At 39.3% G+C, this 16,605-nt stretch overlaps 1 protein-coding gene across 1 annotated transcript in view; it reads left to right on the top strand.

Annotated features, from left to right (window-relative positions):
- The window catches only part of SRPK1 (SRSF protein kinase 1), an 89,455-nt gene that overhangs the window by 67,649 nt on the left and 5,201 nt on the right, over window positions 1-16,605 (top strand). The window contains 6 exon segments of the mRNA XM_070585988.1: window positions 255-280; window positions 918-1,131; window positions 1,514-1,933; window positions 2,297-2,397; window positions 8,467-8,574; window positions 13,923-13,992. Coding sequence (XP_070442089.1) covers window positions 255-280; window positions 918-1,131; window positions 1,514-1,933; window positions 2,297-2,397; window positions 8,467-8,574; window positions 13,923-13,992 — 939 coding nt within the window.

The raw sequence follows: 16,605 nt of genomic DNA, 5'->3' as shown, positions 1-16,605 counted from the left end.
GACCTGGCTCTGCATATATTGATGCTATCTGAAGAAGAATTTAATTTACTTAAACTTGTTTTGTCTGCCAACTTTTGTATGCATTATTCTTTTAAAAAAAAGTAATGTTGCTTCTACCAAAGTTGCTTAAAAACAGTAATTTTCTCTACAATTTAAACTGTAAGACATTCTGGTAGAGTCTCTTACTACATGAGCCTTGGTTTATGTTGCCTGCTGAATGCCAAGATTCTTACTTGGATTTCTTTTCTTTTCAGTCAGTACTGCACCCCAGCCTAAACCAGTAAGTATAAGGCTTTTCTGTATTTGATTCTGATCTATGGGCAATGGGCAGGGTTTCTTCTGTTATGGATGGTCAGTTTGTTTAGAGTTTGAAAAACAAATTAAAAAATGTTTCTGCACTTCTATGATAAACTACCACACGGACAAAGAGAACAGCTTAGTGGTTACCAGAGGGGAAGGGAGGTTGGGGGTGGCAAAAGGGGTGAAGGGGCACATTTATATGGTGGCTCAAAAATAAGAATGTACAACTGAAATTTCACAATGTTATAAACTGTTATGACCTCAAGAAATAAATAAATTCTTCCAGAATAAAAAAAAAAACATTCCCGTACTTCTATAATTTTCTCCAATAAATTTCCATGCATCTTTAGCAAGTGTGTACTGGTGAGAAGTCTATAAATTTGAGTGTCTCTGAGAGTGCACCAGCCACACAGACTGCTCAGAGGACCAAGATTTGTTGTTAATTTTGTTTTTATTTGGCTTCATGAGAGTATTTGAATTTTTTAAGTTAATGAAAAACTTAAATGCTATGTTAGACAGAAATTTAATTAGGAAGTAATTAAAGTTAACTATCATCTCCAACTGGGGGTAATGGATTAGCCACCTGAAGGCTTTATCTGTTTGTAATCTCCGCCCAGGCTGACAAAATGTCAAAGAATAAGAAGAAGAAATTGAAGAAGAAGCAGAAGCGCCAGGCAGAATTACTAGAGAAGCGAATGCAGGAAATTGAGGAAATGGAGAAAGAGTCGGGCCCTGGGCAAAAAAGACCAAACAAGCAAGAAGAATCAGAGAGTCCTGTTGAAAGACCCTTGAAAGAGAACCCACCTAGTAACATGACCCAAGAAAAACTTGGTATAAATAGAGCATCACAAAAATTACTTTATAGCAAACTTTAACATTAATTTATCATTGTTATATAATATAGTGGTTTCATGCATACAGCTCTCCGGGGGTGTCCTTTACAGTAAGAATACATAACTTGTCATAATGTTAGGCAGGTAATATTCAAATGTAATTTCTAACTTTTTTCAGGAAATGCAACATAGACTTCATTTAGCAATTGGGTAAGGATAAGAAGATCTTTGTCCTTCTGTAAATAGGTTTTAGATGTTCAGTCATGTTTTTGTGTCATCCTGTATAAATTCTAGAGAATGTTTTAATCTTGTGGAGAAATGTTTTTGTTCTTTCACTCATACACATACACATATGTCCCTTTTGTCTGTTTGTTCCTTAGAAGAGTCGAGTACAGTTGACCAGGATCAGACACTTATGGAACGTGGTGTAGAGGGTGGTGCAGCAGAAATTAATTGCAATGGAGTAATTGAAATCGTTAATTATACTGAGAACAGTAATAAAGAAACATTGAGGCTTAAAGAGGATCTACATAATGCTAATGACTGTGATGTCCAAAATTTGAAGCAGGAACCTAGTTTCCTAAGCTCCCCAAATGGAGACAGCAGCACATCTCAAGAAACAGACTCTTGTACACCTGTAACGTCTGAGGTGTCAGATAGCATGATGTGCCAGTCTCCATCAAATGTAGACCAGTCATTCAGTGAACAGCACATCAGCCAACTTCAAGAAAGCATTCGGGCAGAGATACCCTGTGAAGATGAGCAAGAGCGAGAACATAACGGACCACTGGATAACAAAGGTGCCTGTGCAGACGTGCTTCTCCAGTACTCCTTCCCTGCGTGACACAGTCATGAGTTTCTAGACTGGGAGTAGCGTTGTTTTTGTAAATACAGCTTTACAGCATGTTGTCCAGCTGACATTAAATGTGTAAATCTGTAACTCTGAATTTTATTGGTCGTGAGGTGGGTGCATGTAAAGGCTGTTGCTGTGAAGGCTGAGGTTTTAATTCTGAAAACTCAAGATGTTGCTGTACTCTTTTTATCTTAGAAAGTTATTGTAGGTTGCCAACTGGGGGCCTGGGTGTGTTACCTCAGAGAGTATGTTAACCTTTGGGTATTTCTGTGTTCACTGAACAGTCATTGATGTTGCCTGTTGTCTATAGGAAAATCCACTGCTGGACATTTTCTTGTTAATCCCCTTGAGCCAAAAAATGCAGAAAAGCTCCAAGTGAAGATTGCTGATCTTGGAAATGCCTGTTGGGTGGTGAGTTAAACTTGTCTTAGTCTTTGTTTTGAAGTGACTGGGATGAATGAAAATTTGGCCTCGGTTGTGCTAGAAGAAGAAAACAGCTGCAGTTCTCTACCCAGATTGCTAATGAACATTTTAGTGAATATTCTTTCACTTTTTCTTTTAACCTTTTATTATGGAAGAGTTCACATATATTTACAGAAGCAGAAAGAATGGTATAATGAAACAATCCCCCCCACTCCAGGTACCTGTCACCCAGCTTCAGTAATGTCAACTGCTGGCCAATCCTTGTTTATCTATATCCTCGTTCATTTTCATACTGTCAATGACTACGTTCATACTTTCTCCCCTGTTTTCCAAATTGACGTCTAACTTATTAACTGTAACCTTGTAATTAACTTAATATATTTTGGACACTTGTCTTGGTCAACCAGGTTTTTGTCAAGTTCAGTTGGTTGTGCAGTATTCCCTAAAATACTGTGAACTTACACATTTTTGACAGCTCTTTGTGATCAGCATCTTTGCTCCTGAATCTTTGTGTAGTTGTCCTTAGGACATGTCCTAGACATGAAATTGCTAAGTCAAAAGTGGAGTGCTTTTCTTTAAAAGGAGTTTTTGGTGTATGGTGTCATATTATTAATGCTGTTGTTTACCCAGTTAAGAATGGATTTTTTTTGTGTGTTATTTTAATGGACATCTTTTTAAAATCTACAGTAGAATGATTTGCCCATAAAGGACACTATTCAAAGAGCTATATGCTTTGTAAACAGGAATGTTCAAGATTGTTGAGGCAAAAACTGTGAGCTGTTGAAAATCTACTTTAATAGATTTTATGTTTATTTTTATACTTCAAATTCCCTATTCCACATGACATCCTGTACCTAATGGTTCATACCCTAGAAGGGTCTCGCTTCCAATATTGATTCTACAATATTGTGATAACCTTTTAGAAAAAATGAAGTCAGAGCTTAGCACTGACTGATGGGAATATGGGAAAGCTTTTCAAGTAATTAGAATTACTCTACCACACCACCACCTGGTGCTGGCCACCCTATGTTTTCACCTGGATAACTGCAATAGCCTCCTCACTCTCGCCCTTCTGCTGCCTTTGTCCACTACAGACTTGTTAACACAGCTGTCAGAGTGATCTTAAATATAAGTCAGATCAAATATTCTCAAAACCCTGCATTGGCTTCCCTCAGAATGAATGCCAACGTCCTTACCATGTCCCACACACCACCAAGCAAAAAACACTTACTGTTCCTTCTGCCTGGAATTCTCTGTCCAGGATAATGTGTATACCTCACTCTCTCATTTTCTTCAAGTTCCTGTTCAGATATCATCTTATCAGGGAGATCTTCCCCTCAACACCTAACGTAAATAGCAAACCACCACTCTCTAAACGCTTACACCTTCATTATAGTCATTCATGTGTTTTATCTCTCTTCCTCTCCCCCCTCAATTTTTTTCCTCCACGCCACTCATCACAATCTGGTACTATGTATTTGATTGTTTAATATCCGTCTGCCTAGAATGTATGTCCCATCACAGCAGAGATTTTTTTGTTCACTGCTGTATCTACAGTACTTAGAATAGTGCCTGGTTACATAGGAGGTGCTCAATAAATATTTAAGTAAGTGAATTGTAGAGAAACATATTGGTTCTGTAACAGATATCACATTGTACAAACATGAAATGCTTGTCGGTTTTCTGCCCACACCGTGTTTCAATCTTTCATGCCTTTGTGTTTGAAACACCTTCCTCCATGCTTTCCTTGCCCTTTTCCTTTGGCACACTTATCTTTATTCTGGTACAATCTTCCCTGTCACTTTTACTACAACAGAATTAATCTCTCTCTCTTTTCTTCAACTATTACATGCATGTCTTTTTTCTTTTTTTAATGTCCCTCTATGCTAAAATGCCCTTTCGTTCTTTTCATCCATTCACTCATTCAGCAAACATAATGGCGCATACTCTGACCTGGGCACCAGGACACAGTGGTGAACTAGTCATGTGTGTCTTGCCCTCCTGGATCCTGGTCAAATCTCACATCTTGTTGGTCTCTTCAGCACAGCAGTATCTGATATTCAGTAATGGAATTTTACGTGGTTTTCAAATAGCTTGATTTTTTAAAGATATTATAGTTTTTCTTATCTGTTATGCCTGTATATAGGTTAGAGACAGTTGTGTAGATTTTGATTCAAAAATCTCTCCCCTTTCTTTGCCTATTTTTCACTCCCCACATAACAGTATTTACCTTCATATCACTAATAAATAACTTGGCTATGTCACTCCCAGTTCTTTTTTTCAATTTTAGGTATTATTTCTTCCTTCTGGAAAGTAGGACTCATTTATCACCACTGTACTCATTCCGCAATCTTCCCACTTTAATATGATTTTTGGCTGGGTAATCTTTCCATGTTTCCATTAGTAGGACTCAAAGGTTATCCTCAGCTGAACTGATCATATATTGTGTTATGATTCCTTTTCCCTTTCTGCCTAACACTGTATTTTATTTGCTTAATCTCATTATACTACCTATCACTTAATTCAACCTACACTTCCACCCAGTGGTATAAATACATACATTTTAAATCATACAGATACTTTGGGTATTTTTTCAACTGCTTCCTAAAGAGCTCTATCCTGGACCCTGGAATTTTCTAAACTGTTCATCTATTGGAGTGCCCTATAGACCTGCTGCATTACTGCCTTTTGGGATTTCCTTTCATCGTCATCCTGGATTATTGTTTACTCTCTCATTATATCCCCTGTTTTCTGTCTCTCTGATCTGCTTTCTTGGTTTACTCCATTATTTTATTTTGTTTTGTTTGCAGTACGTACAACTTGTAGGAGCTTCCTAAGAAAGGGTGTGAGAGATGACGACATGGGGCAGAGGTTGTTTACATGTCTGATAATGTCTTTATTCTGCTTTCACACTCAGTTAACTGCATGTAAAGTTCTAGGTTGAAAATCATTTTCCCTCAGAATGTTTGTCATTGCTCCGTTGTCTTCTACTTTCCTGTCTTGTTGCTGCTAAAGACCACTGCCATTCTGATTCTTGATCTGCTGTGTGAAGACTTTCTCCCTCTGTGGATGTCTGTAGGATCATCATTTCACAGCAATATGCCTCACTAAATTTTCTTTCATCTGTATACATCCATGAGGGCTTGGTGTGCACTTACAGTATTGAAATGCTGGTTCTTTGGTTTTGACTCTTTCTTAATTTTTTTTTTTTTAATTCTCTTCTTGGTCTCTATTCTCTAGCTCTGAAATCTTATTATTCAAATGTTAGACCTCCTATGAAGATCTCTCATTTTCTTACTTTTGTCTCTTATTTTCTATCATTTTCCTTTTGCTTTGTTTCTTGGAGATTTCTCAACTTTTTCTTATAAGCCTTATTTTTTCTTATTTCTATTATATTTTTATTTTTTAAGAGTTCTTTGGTTCTCTGATTATTCCTCAGAAGACAATGATTATTCTTCCATTTTTGACATTTTCTTCTTCCTATATGGTGTCTGTTTAGGATCACTAAAACAAAAGACTATCTGACCGTATGAATGGAAAGCTGTTTGGGAGCTCTGTGCCTGGGTGGTTCTTGTTGACTTAATCACTATAGAATGCTCTCTGGGCTGTGTAATTTCATCCTCAGATGTCAGGATCTTTGGGTCTTTCCTCTTGGATTGGTCATATTTCCCACAGAAGACTTATGGTCTTCCTCAAGTCTCCTACCCAGAGAGTAAATGCCTGGCTACTAGTGTTGTGGGAGCTGTGTTAAGCAAGAAAACTGAGGGTTCAACACATAGTTACATACAGTCACTTAATTTTGCTGTTTTTGGAATGGTACTCTCCCATCGAATGTGCGGGGTGTCCTCCAGAGATCCTGTTTTACCCATTGCAGAGAAAACCTCTAAGGGTCTGTCAGGGCAGAGAAGGGACTGTTGGACTGCATCATGCCCTGCGTTCTGGAGCTCTTTTTCTTTAAAAGATGTTTTAAAGCAGTATTCCTGTGTTGAGTCCCTACCCTTGCTCCTACTTCTGGAGAGACTGATACTACCAAGTCCTGAGCCTTTAGGAGAGGAGTACTGTGGGATACATATCACAGCTTCTCAGCTTTCACCAGTGGCTTATTATTCAGCTTTCTTGGATCCACTAAGATGTTTACCAGTGATCTCTCTGTTTTCCAACTTCTAAATTTTATTGCTCTGACTTCTTTGCCGTTCTCTGTCTTTGTCAGTGTATGCTTTAAAAATTAACGTTGGATTCTCTACTGAAGTGGACTTTCAGGAGTGAGTGGATATGCATCTGTATCCAATCCACTTTCTTTACTTTTGCTGATTCTTAACCTTATTTATCATTTACAGCATCCTTGTAAGGCAGTGCGGAGGCACAGTGAGTTAAGACGACTCCCTTAGACAACATGTCCATTTTTCTAAATGTATCACCTGCAGTACATTTCCAATTCAAGTTCAGTGCCTAAACCCGTTGTTTTTCTATAAAACCACTTCCCTCTCTAATTCTCATCATCTCCGTTTTTGTCAACAGATAGCCAATCTTTTAGGCCACTGCCACAAAGTTCCTACTGTCTCCCGCATCTAGCCACTGAATTTTTAAATTCTCCTCATTCTTTCTGTGAATGTCCTTGGGTTTAACTTCCCTCTCTTATCCACAGCCATTGTTCAGATTTTTACTACTAAACCTAAATCTGGCCACCAACCAGAAGAAAACTACTGGAATGATGCTCCCAGGTGTCATATCAGTCTTCTTATAGCACACTGTCCTGTTCACCAGCGTGCAGCAGTGCTCTTGCCAGCCAGATGAAATCTCAACTCTTTAACCTAGCAGTTAGCTGTATTTGGCTTTAGCAGACATCTTTCTTTGCCTTTATTTGTGATGTTCCCTCTACCTGGAGTACTTTTTGCTCTTTTGGTCAAACTTAGTCCAGTACCCTTTGGTGCTCCAATCAATACTGGTTCACTATCTGAAGCTTTCCTTCACAAACGCCATTCCTTGTTTTTGAATTTCAGTAGGGTTAGAGAATTCTCTTCCACAACTTTCTTATACATATTTTAATATTATCCGCATTTTGTTTCCTGTGTATGACTTATTCTAAGCTTCTTTTTCCTGTATTTTTTATTATGCAAAATTTCAAACCTCTACAAAAGTAAAGAGAATAGAATAATAAACTCTGCCATTTTACCAGTGTCACCTAGCAATGATGAACTCATTTGCTAGTCTGTTTTCACCTGTTTACCCACCCTGCCACCCACTCCAGATTATTTTGAAGTATATCCCAGTCATCTTATTTTCATTCATAAATATGACTTTCTAAAAGATGATTCTTTTAGGTAACCATGACACCATTGTTACACCTAAAAATGTTGACAATTTACTAATGTCAAATATTCAGTCAGTTTGCCCAGTTATCTCGTAAAGTTTGTTTGCGACAAGATCCAAATAAAATCCATGAGTGCAGAATTGGGTACTGTGTCTCTTAAATTGCTTTTACTAGAGAGGTTTCCTCCCTTTTTTCCATACAATTTATGTGTTAAAGAAACTCCACTTGTTTTGCTGATTGCATCCCCGTGATACTTAACATGGTCTCTGTTTCCCCAAGATGCGTATTTGATTTTTCTGGAGGGGTGAGGGGGACAGAGGAGAATAAGGGCAAGAATTCTTTATAGGTGATGCTTTTAAGGTTCTTGAAACTTGAAACCTACATCTTTTATTTCCTTGTAATGAGCACATAGCAAGGAAAAGTTTTAATTAAACCTAAATTGGTGTCGTTTGTTTGTTGAAATACAATTTATTAACTTTAGACAAATGAACAATGTAATTTTTGTTTGGGGTAATAGTTTTCCATTTCTTAAAAAGCAAAAATAATTTGGACTAGACTGTGTGCAAAGCAAAGTCCTTTTGGGAGCTAATAGCATCAAAATGATACTTAAAAAATGAGCTAAAAGAAAACTTTGGTTAGGGGAACACTGGAGAATTTATTTTAATCTCTGTTATTAAGCAATCATGACTTGGTACATTTTAGAATAAATGAATTTTAAAATACTGTTTCCTTCTCCATTCACTCAGCACAAACATTTCACTGAAGATATTCAAACAAGGCAGTATCGCTCCTTGGAAGTTCTGATAGGATCTGGCTATAACACCCCTGCTGACATTTGGAGCACGGCATGCATGGTAATGGTTCCTCCCTGACCTTCACTTGCTATGTGGTAGTTAGCGTACCTTGCCCCGCTTGCTAATTTCAGAAGACCAGCAAATTAACAAACAGAAAAAGAATTTTTTTTGTGAATTATCATTGGCACTCTAAATCCTGTGTCTGGAGAAGTCTGAATTCAAAAGCTAGTTACAGGGGCCGGCCCGGTGGCACAATGGTTAAGTTCGAATGTTCTGCTTCAGCAGCCGGGATTCACCGATTCAGATCCCGGGTGTGGAGATGGCACCGCTTGTCTAAGCCATGCTGTGGTAGGCGTCCCACATATAAAGTAGAGGAAGATGGGCACGGATGTTAGCTCAGGGCCTGTCTTCCTCAGCTAAAAGAGGAGGATTGGCGGCAGATGTTAGCTGAGGGCTAATCTGCCTTAAAAAAAAAAAAAAAAAGCTAGTTACAAACATCTGGCCTTTCATTTGGTTCCTTCCAAATTCCTGTAGGTGAAGGAACCAAATGTTTCTTCCAACAGATTGTTTGCTTAAAAATAACTGTTCTCAGGTGGTGTTGCCTTTCTGATTAGGAGGTTCCTGGTACCCTTGCCCTTTCAGCTATGCTCTGTTTTCAGATTCGGGAAACCCTGGAACCCACTTCATTCTATACAGGTCAGCAGTTCCTCAGACTCTGCACCTCGTAAGATGTGAGGCCCAGTCGTCTGTAGATTCATAAGTTGCTGCTTTGTCGCTGACAAGTAACTACTCGAGTAGTCAGATTTAGTTGATACTAAAAGATTTCCCACAAATAGCCTCATGTTGGAATGTGTTTATTATATTGTTTCCTGAAATGGAGTGTACTCTTCAATTTGTAATTGTGTGTTTATTGCTTATTTCTCTTCCACTACGTTATAAGTGCCACCCTGGCAGGAGTCATGTCTGTTATGTATAGCTAACTGTCTGATTCAGGGCTTGGCACCTTTTGAGTGGGTGTTTACAATGCAATTCTGGTGGTAACTACCAAGTTATTGCAGACTTCACAGGTTAAGGGCATAGTTTCCCACAAGACTGCCCTCACTTCAGATACCAGCCATAAGTTCTGGGGTCCGCAGGCCACCTGCAGATCTGACCAACTGGCTACAAACTGGGGGGTTCCACTGTCCTTTCAGATTCAGTAATTTGCTAGAATGACTCACAAAACTCAGGAAAGTGCTAAATTGACTATTACAGTTTTGTTATGAAGGATACAAATCAGGACCAGCCAAAGGAAGACATGCATAGGGCAAGCCCTGAGAGGGTACCAAAGGTGAAACTTCTGTGTTCTTAGGACACGTCACTCTCCCAGCACATCAGTGTGTGTCACCAACCAGGGAGGTTCACCCAAGCTTCAGGTGCCCAGAGTTTTTATTGAGATACCACTACTTAGGCATGATTGATTTGAATCATTGGTCATATGGTTGAACTCAGTCTCTAGCCTCCTTCCCTGGAGGTTGGGAGGTCAGGATGATAACACGGGGCTCAAAGCCCCAACCCTGTAATCACACGGTTGGTCTTGTCCAACTTGGGGACATGTCCAGCCCCCATCTAGAAACTATCTAGGGGCCTACCATGAGTCACATTATTAGTGTAAACTTAAGTGTGGTCTGAGGGGCCTGCCATAAATGACAAAAGGCACTTTTATTACTTGGAAATTCCAAGGATTTAGAGGCTCCCTCCCAGGAAACAGGAACAAAGACCAAACAAATTGTTTATTATACAACAGTACTTGTTTGTGGACCATCAAATGAGTGAACAAAACCAGAAACATATTAAACTGTCATTTCATGTAATATTTAGTATTCACAACCAATTCTAGGAAGAACTTGAGAGAGAAAGAGAAAGACAGACTAGAAACCCCAACTTGTTTTAGGTGATAGATTTCTTCACACCCACATTCCTGAGAAACTTTGTCTTTCAAAGGTAATAGAGTTAAAACTATGTTGTTAATATGGCATGACCTTATAAATCATTCTGTTATGGCATATCAATGGTCCTTTAAGGTGGAGGACTATCTGAAATAAAATAAGGTTTAATACTATGTGCACAGGATGAAAGAACATTGGAATAAAGTCTGACTTCTTTCTTGCCATACTTTTTTGGTGAGGAAGATTGGCCCTGAGCTAACATCTGTGTTAATCTTCCTTTATTTATATGTGGGACGCCACCACAGCATGGCTTGATGAGCAGTGTGTAGGTCCAGGCCCAGGATTTGAACCCGCGAACACCAGGCCACTAAAGCAGAGCACATGAACTTCTATGCTACTGGGCCAGCCCCACTTGCCATACTTTAAAGCTTTGTATTTTGAGGAATTTGATTTGAATTGATTTGCTAGACAAAATAAGTGATAGAGATGCCACCAACTACAAAATGTAGCTAGTTTATGTATGGCATCTGATCATGTGATTCTTAGAGTGGGTTAATTCTTTGAGGTCAATAGGTCCTGCTAGCTATTTAACCTAATTTTTACAATGTCAGGCTTAAGAAGTAAGGCAAAAAGATAAAAGGAGAATTAACCTTGTCCCCTGTTTGGACCAGTTCACATGCAGAAATTTTCTTGACCAAGGAAGGGAAAGCACTATCTGATATGAGACGATAGCATGGAAACTTGAGCTCCATTTGTTCCCCCAGTTTCTCTCATTTTGCTGATAGATGTGAAAATGTTGCTTTAAATTTGACCATACTCAGAGAGTAAAAATAAGTCCTAGAATATCAAAAGTGCCTGACAGAAATCATCCTGCATCCAGTGCAATTAATTGATGGAAAGATTGGGACCCTTTCTGAGAGGTAACGAGATGAGTTGTGAGATTTGCCTACCACATTAGTGATTGGGACTACAAAGTTAGAAGGACAGTTATAAAAGGGAATGTTCCATGAAGAACATTGAAAATTAATAAAGAATAAATGTTTTTAAGTTCTCCAAACATTCTGTGGGTTTTGACAAATGTAATGACATGTATCCACCACTATAGTATACAGAATAGTTTCACTCACCTGAAAATCCTCTGTGCTCTGCTGATTTATCCATCCCTCCCTCCCCTCACCCCTGGCACCACTCATCTTTTTACTGTCTCCACAGTTGTGCCTTTTCCCGAATGTCACATAGTTGGAATCATACAGTATGTAGCCTTTTCAGGTTGGCCTATTTCACTTCATGATACTCATTGAAGGTCCCTCCATATCTTTTCATGACTTGATAGTTTCTTTTTAGCACTGAGTAGTATTCCATTGTCTGGATGTACCGTCCCTCTGGCTTTTAGAGCTGGTTCTGCCTGTGTCTGTCAGCGAGCCCCTGACTGGCGTGGAACAGGCTCTTTGGTCAGCGTGAGACAAGCACAGGGTTGGGAATCCGCAGCCCGGGGTTCTGTAGGCCTGCGGTTCTCTCACCTGTAAAGGAAGGGCATTCAGCCAGGCATCCTGTAATCCAGAGCTTCCACTAATTTCCTGTTCTGATGTTGTTATCTTTGGATTTGGTTTGGTTTGGGTTTTTTTGCTGTCATCTTATTTGTAAAATTGTAACTATTAGCAACTACCTTATGTTCCAAAAATAAAGTTCTCTTGGAGAACTTTAAGTAACTAGGTGTAAGTTTCTAGGTGAAAAAACTTAGAAAATTTTAAAACTTTAGAAGGATTTCTGTATTTTTTAAACTTTACTTTCGTTATCTTGACTGAACTCCCACTATGAGACTTTGAAAAATTCAAGGACTAGTTTCAGAAGAGATGAACACGTTGTGATGGATAAGAATCACAGTTTGTCTCTGTCCTGCTTTGAGACGGTAAACCTCGGGACAGTTAGAGGGTGGAACAAGCACCCGCTATGTCAATGTGGCTCAGCTCCGTAAGGAACTACTGGAAAGCCCGGCAAGAAGCCACAGCATCCCTGACATTTTAGAGACAGTCCTGAAATTTCTGGTTTTGTGGCCTTACTCTGGGTGGTGGTACAGCCCGGGTAACACAGTTTTGAGAAAGGCAGTCCTGTTGTGGAACTGCAGAAACTGGCACTGGCGAGCCACTGAGACCTAAACCCTGGTCTAAACTCAGAGTGCCCCCGCCACATCCACCCCACAGTTCTTGAGGCCACTGGACTACCCAGTGCCATTGACCCAATCAGAATTGACCATGACTAGCACTTGACATCAATAAGGTCCTTTTTGAAACTGCTGTTATATTGGATTTTTTAATCCAATTTTAATCAGTTAAAACTAATATAGCCCCGTCAGTCAGGTGCTGTGTTTCCATACTGCTTGGCACTTATTCTAAAGGAAATGATTTTTCCAGACCCTGTCAAACACTGTTTACAAGAGATGTTCTTGTTGTAGGAGACATGGGCCTTTCTTTTCCTGGCTGTTGAATGCTAACCTGCCAGTCAGATAGCATATGAATGGCTACTGACTCCATTTACACTTAATCTTTTTCTGATTTTCTGTAGACCTAGGAATTGAGAACTCTATCTGGGACAGTTTAGAGAGTGCTTTCCAAAGGAAAGCTTAAAAATGTCCTTTATTGGGGCCGGGCCGCTGGGGTAGTGGCTAAGTTGGTGTGCTCTGCTTCAGCAGTCTGGGGTTTGCAGGTTCGGATCCCAGGCACAGACCTAGCACTGCTCGTCAAGCCACACTGTGGCACTGTCCTACATAAAATAGTGGAAGCTTGGCACAAGTGTTAGCTCAGGGCCAATCTTTCTCCCCAAAACCCCCCGGTACATAGTTGTATATTTTTAGTTATGGGTCCTTCTAGCTGTGGCATGTAGAACACCGCCCCAGCATGGCTTGATGAGGAGTGCCACATCCACACCCAGGATCCAAACCAGCAAAACCCTGGGCCGCCAAAGCAGAGCACACGAACTTAACCACTCGGCCATGGGGCTGGCGCCAAAAATGTACATTTTGCCAAACACTAAAGAGTCATAGATAGAGAAATGTCTGGAGTTTTTGGTTTTGATTTTGGGTACAGAATCTCAATTTCTAGCCATGTGAAATTATAACATAAGACCTGCTCTTCTCATGAATAATTTAATAACTTAGATTCACCATAATAGCCAGATGTGCCCCTCTCTGAGCAGAAAGAGAAACTCAAGAGAGGTGCATTGCTGATTTGGGAAGTGGGGGACGTGGACTAATCCACATGTTGATATTAACTGAGTTTTTGCTTTTTTCTTGCTTCATTTTATTAAGATACACAGTTGTAGAAGGAAAGCTCCTTAGGAATAATCTTAAAGATTTTTTTCTTAATGATCATCTGCAGGTTTTTCCAAGAAGAAAAATTACTTAATATTGAGCCCAATAGCAATAAGCTTCCCAAAGGCCTTCCCTTTTTTTGATGCTTTCATGTGCTTTCCTCTTTTTCTTAGGCCTTTGAACTGGCCACAGGCGACTATTTGTTTGAACCTCATTCAGGGGAAGAGTACACTCGAGATGAAGGTGAGTCCCCTTAGCCGAGGATGTCTGTGCATGGTTATTACACTCTCCACTGGTGGCTAACGTCATTTGTTAGTACTGAAGAACCTTAGTCTTTTAGTGTGCTACATATATATAAATCCCAGAAAAGACAGAAATATAAGATGTTTTATATTAGTTATTAGATATAATAGATGCTTTATAATAGATATTAAAGAACTCTATATAAGGATTAGAGACAAGGCCACAACTGGTAAAACTACAACTTGTATTTGCCCCATGATTTCTTCTAAAACATGTAGTTGTCTTCCTTTCTATATGAATCAGTGATTCATTCTTTACCCAGTGTGGATCTACCTGTTTAACAAGTTGTTGCTCACTTATGCCTCCAACTGTATTTGGAAGTCAATAATTTTCATATACAAACACACTGCTTGAATGCAGAGACTACCTGTCTATATAAATTCTGCAACATTTAGCATTCTTTTTTCCTCTTTCTGAAAATTAAAGCTATATTTTTTTCTTTTTTAATGATACGTTTAGAATCCATTTTAAAACAAAATATTGCTGATTTACTTTTGTGATACCAGTGGGAAAAACCCAAGCTATCAGTTGCCCCATCTGAGGGGCTGTGGAAGCAGACAAGTGAATGTGTGATTTTTGTCTGTCATGGTGGCATCCACATAATTAGATGAGGTGATAATGTGAATGAAAAAACTGTTAAAGAAATGTTTTCCTTTCTTTATTATACAGATTAGGCAGCTTTTGTTTTCAGGCTTAGTGGGGGTTACTTTGAGACAGTATTGGCAATATACCCTCCCCATATGGAAAATATGTCCTTTAATTTCTGTGCTTTCCTCACTTCTTTGGGAAATCGGGCTTTGTGCTCTGTAAAACCAAGAATGCTCTCTAGTTCTCAAACCGTGGTCCCCTGGGATATTAATAGGCAGTATTAGTAGGTCCTGCTGATGTTCCTAGCAAGAACTGTTTGGAAAATTCTATGCTAACTAATTCCCATAGCCAAATGCCTATTTTAGTGGGTGCAGTTTGGACATGTTTTCTATACTATATTAAACACCTTGTAAGAATATACTGTAATTACAGCTGAGGTACACACTTGATTTTCCATGTTCTCTGCTTGCTTTTTACCTAGGGTTATAAGTCTGGGGCTATAGACTTATATTGTTTTAGAAATGCCCTACTATATCTGTTTGGGAGGATAATTAATGTCTCTTTACTTCTTGAGACTCTCTATAAATAGTGTTTGGTACAGAACACATATAATGGCTAGAACTATATTGTGTAGGAATTTATGCTACCAGACCTGAAAATTGAAATGTATGTGAAAAGTCCCAAGCAGAGAGCCGTCTACCCTAAATATTTAGATCCTGATGTATCCCCTCCTCTACTAGTCAATGCTAATGGTCCTTCAGTGGAACCTAAAACCACTGCAGTTGGGCCCGTAAGAGGAGAAAAGGCAAACCCTTCTCCCCTGGCTAGTGTGCGTATACCTTGTTAAAAGTCATGGTAGGACTGGGGCCCACGTAGCATGTCCTCTGTTAGTGTTGACATTCCACAGCCCAAATCAGACTAAATACATGATAATTTTCCCTATCAAGTATGTCAATCCTATGATTAGTTGATAAGCCAGAGATAGGTTGCTGGAATTAAATGTAAAATAACAATTTCAAGGGGAAAATAATTCCTTGGTACAGAAAAAATATTAAGAGAACCAATAATTCACTTGGAAGTTTACAATAAGATAAACTCATTTGTAGTTAATTTACACAGATTTATAATTAACTTATGCAAAGACATTTGCAGGTCCAGCGTAAAATCAGCAGAAATTTGTTGGCAGCTAAGTACTTGTTACCAAACCATAAATTGTGAGAAACTGCCCAAAAGTTATAGTGAATTCATGAATGGAAAAGCCCTTTGAAAATGACAGCACTGAGTCCTTTACATGAGAAACAGATAAGACCTGAAGCCTTCACAAATTCCCAGATGTACGGATGTCTCGAGCGTATTATTCCCCTATAAGATACATTATTAGAAGTTTTTAAGTGATTCCTTTTGACCTTGATGATTCTATAACTGCAGGATTGCTGTCATTTATAAAACTCTTGTGGCTAGGAGCCATCACTTTTTAAAACTTCTTCATATTCTTAGAGTGAAGTAAGTGTGAATGCTGGCTGGTCCCAAGCTCACCTCCTGAGGACAGACTGCACACCTCTCTGGCAGTGCTCACAGTCCATGTTCATGCTGTGACAGCTACAAGGCACTGTAGACTTGGACATTCTAGTGGCCTACAGATAGTCAAGTAGCTGTACCTTGACGTTTTTGTGTTAGTTTTTACGTGAAAAATGTGATTTATTTAAAAAAAAAAAAAACCAGCAACTCTAGACTGGACATAATAAGATGTAGGTTTTCATTTGAGTTCCAGCTCCTATTAGCCCTGTAGCTTCAAGTAGGCCATTTATTTTCTCATCTTTAAAATGAGGTAGTAATGGGGCGACCCCAGGGCACAGTGGTTAAGTTCACACATTCCACTTCAGCAGCCCGGTGTTCACCAGTTCAGATCCCGGGTGCGGACCTACGGACCGCTTGGCAAGCCATGCTGTGGCAGGTGTCCCACAT

This window comes from Equus przewalskii, chromosome 19 (assembly GCF_037783145.1).
Source record: "Equus przewalskii isolate Varuska chromosome 19, EquPr2, whole genome shotgun sequence".
Classification (NCBI taxonomy): Eukaryota; Metazoa; Chordata; class Mammalia; order Perissodactyla; family Equidae; genus Equus; species Equus przewalskii.
This window is presented reverse-complemented; position numbering and strand designations above follow the sequence as displayed.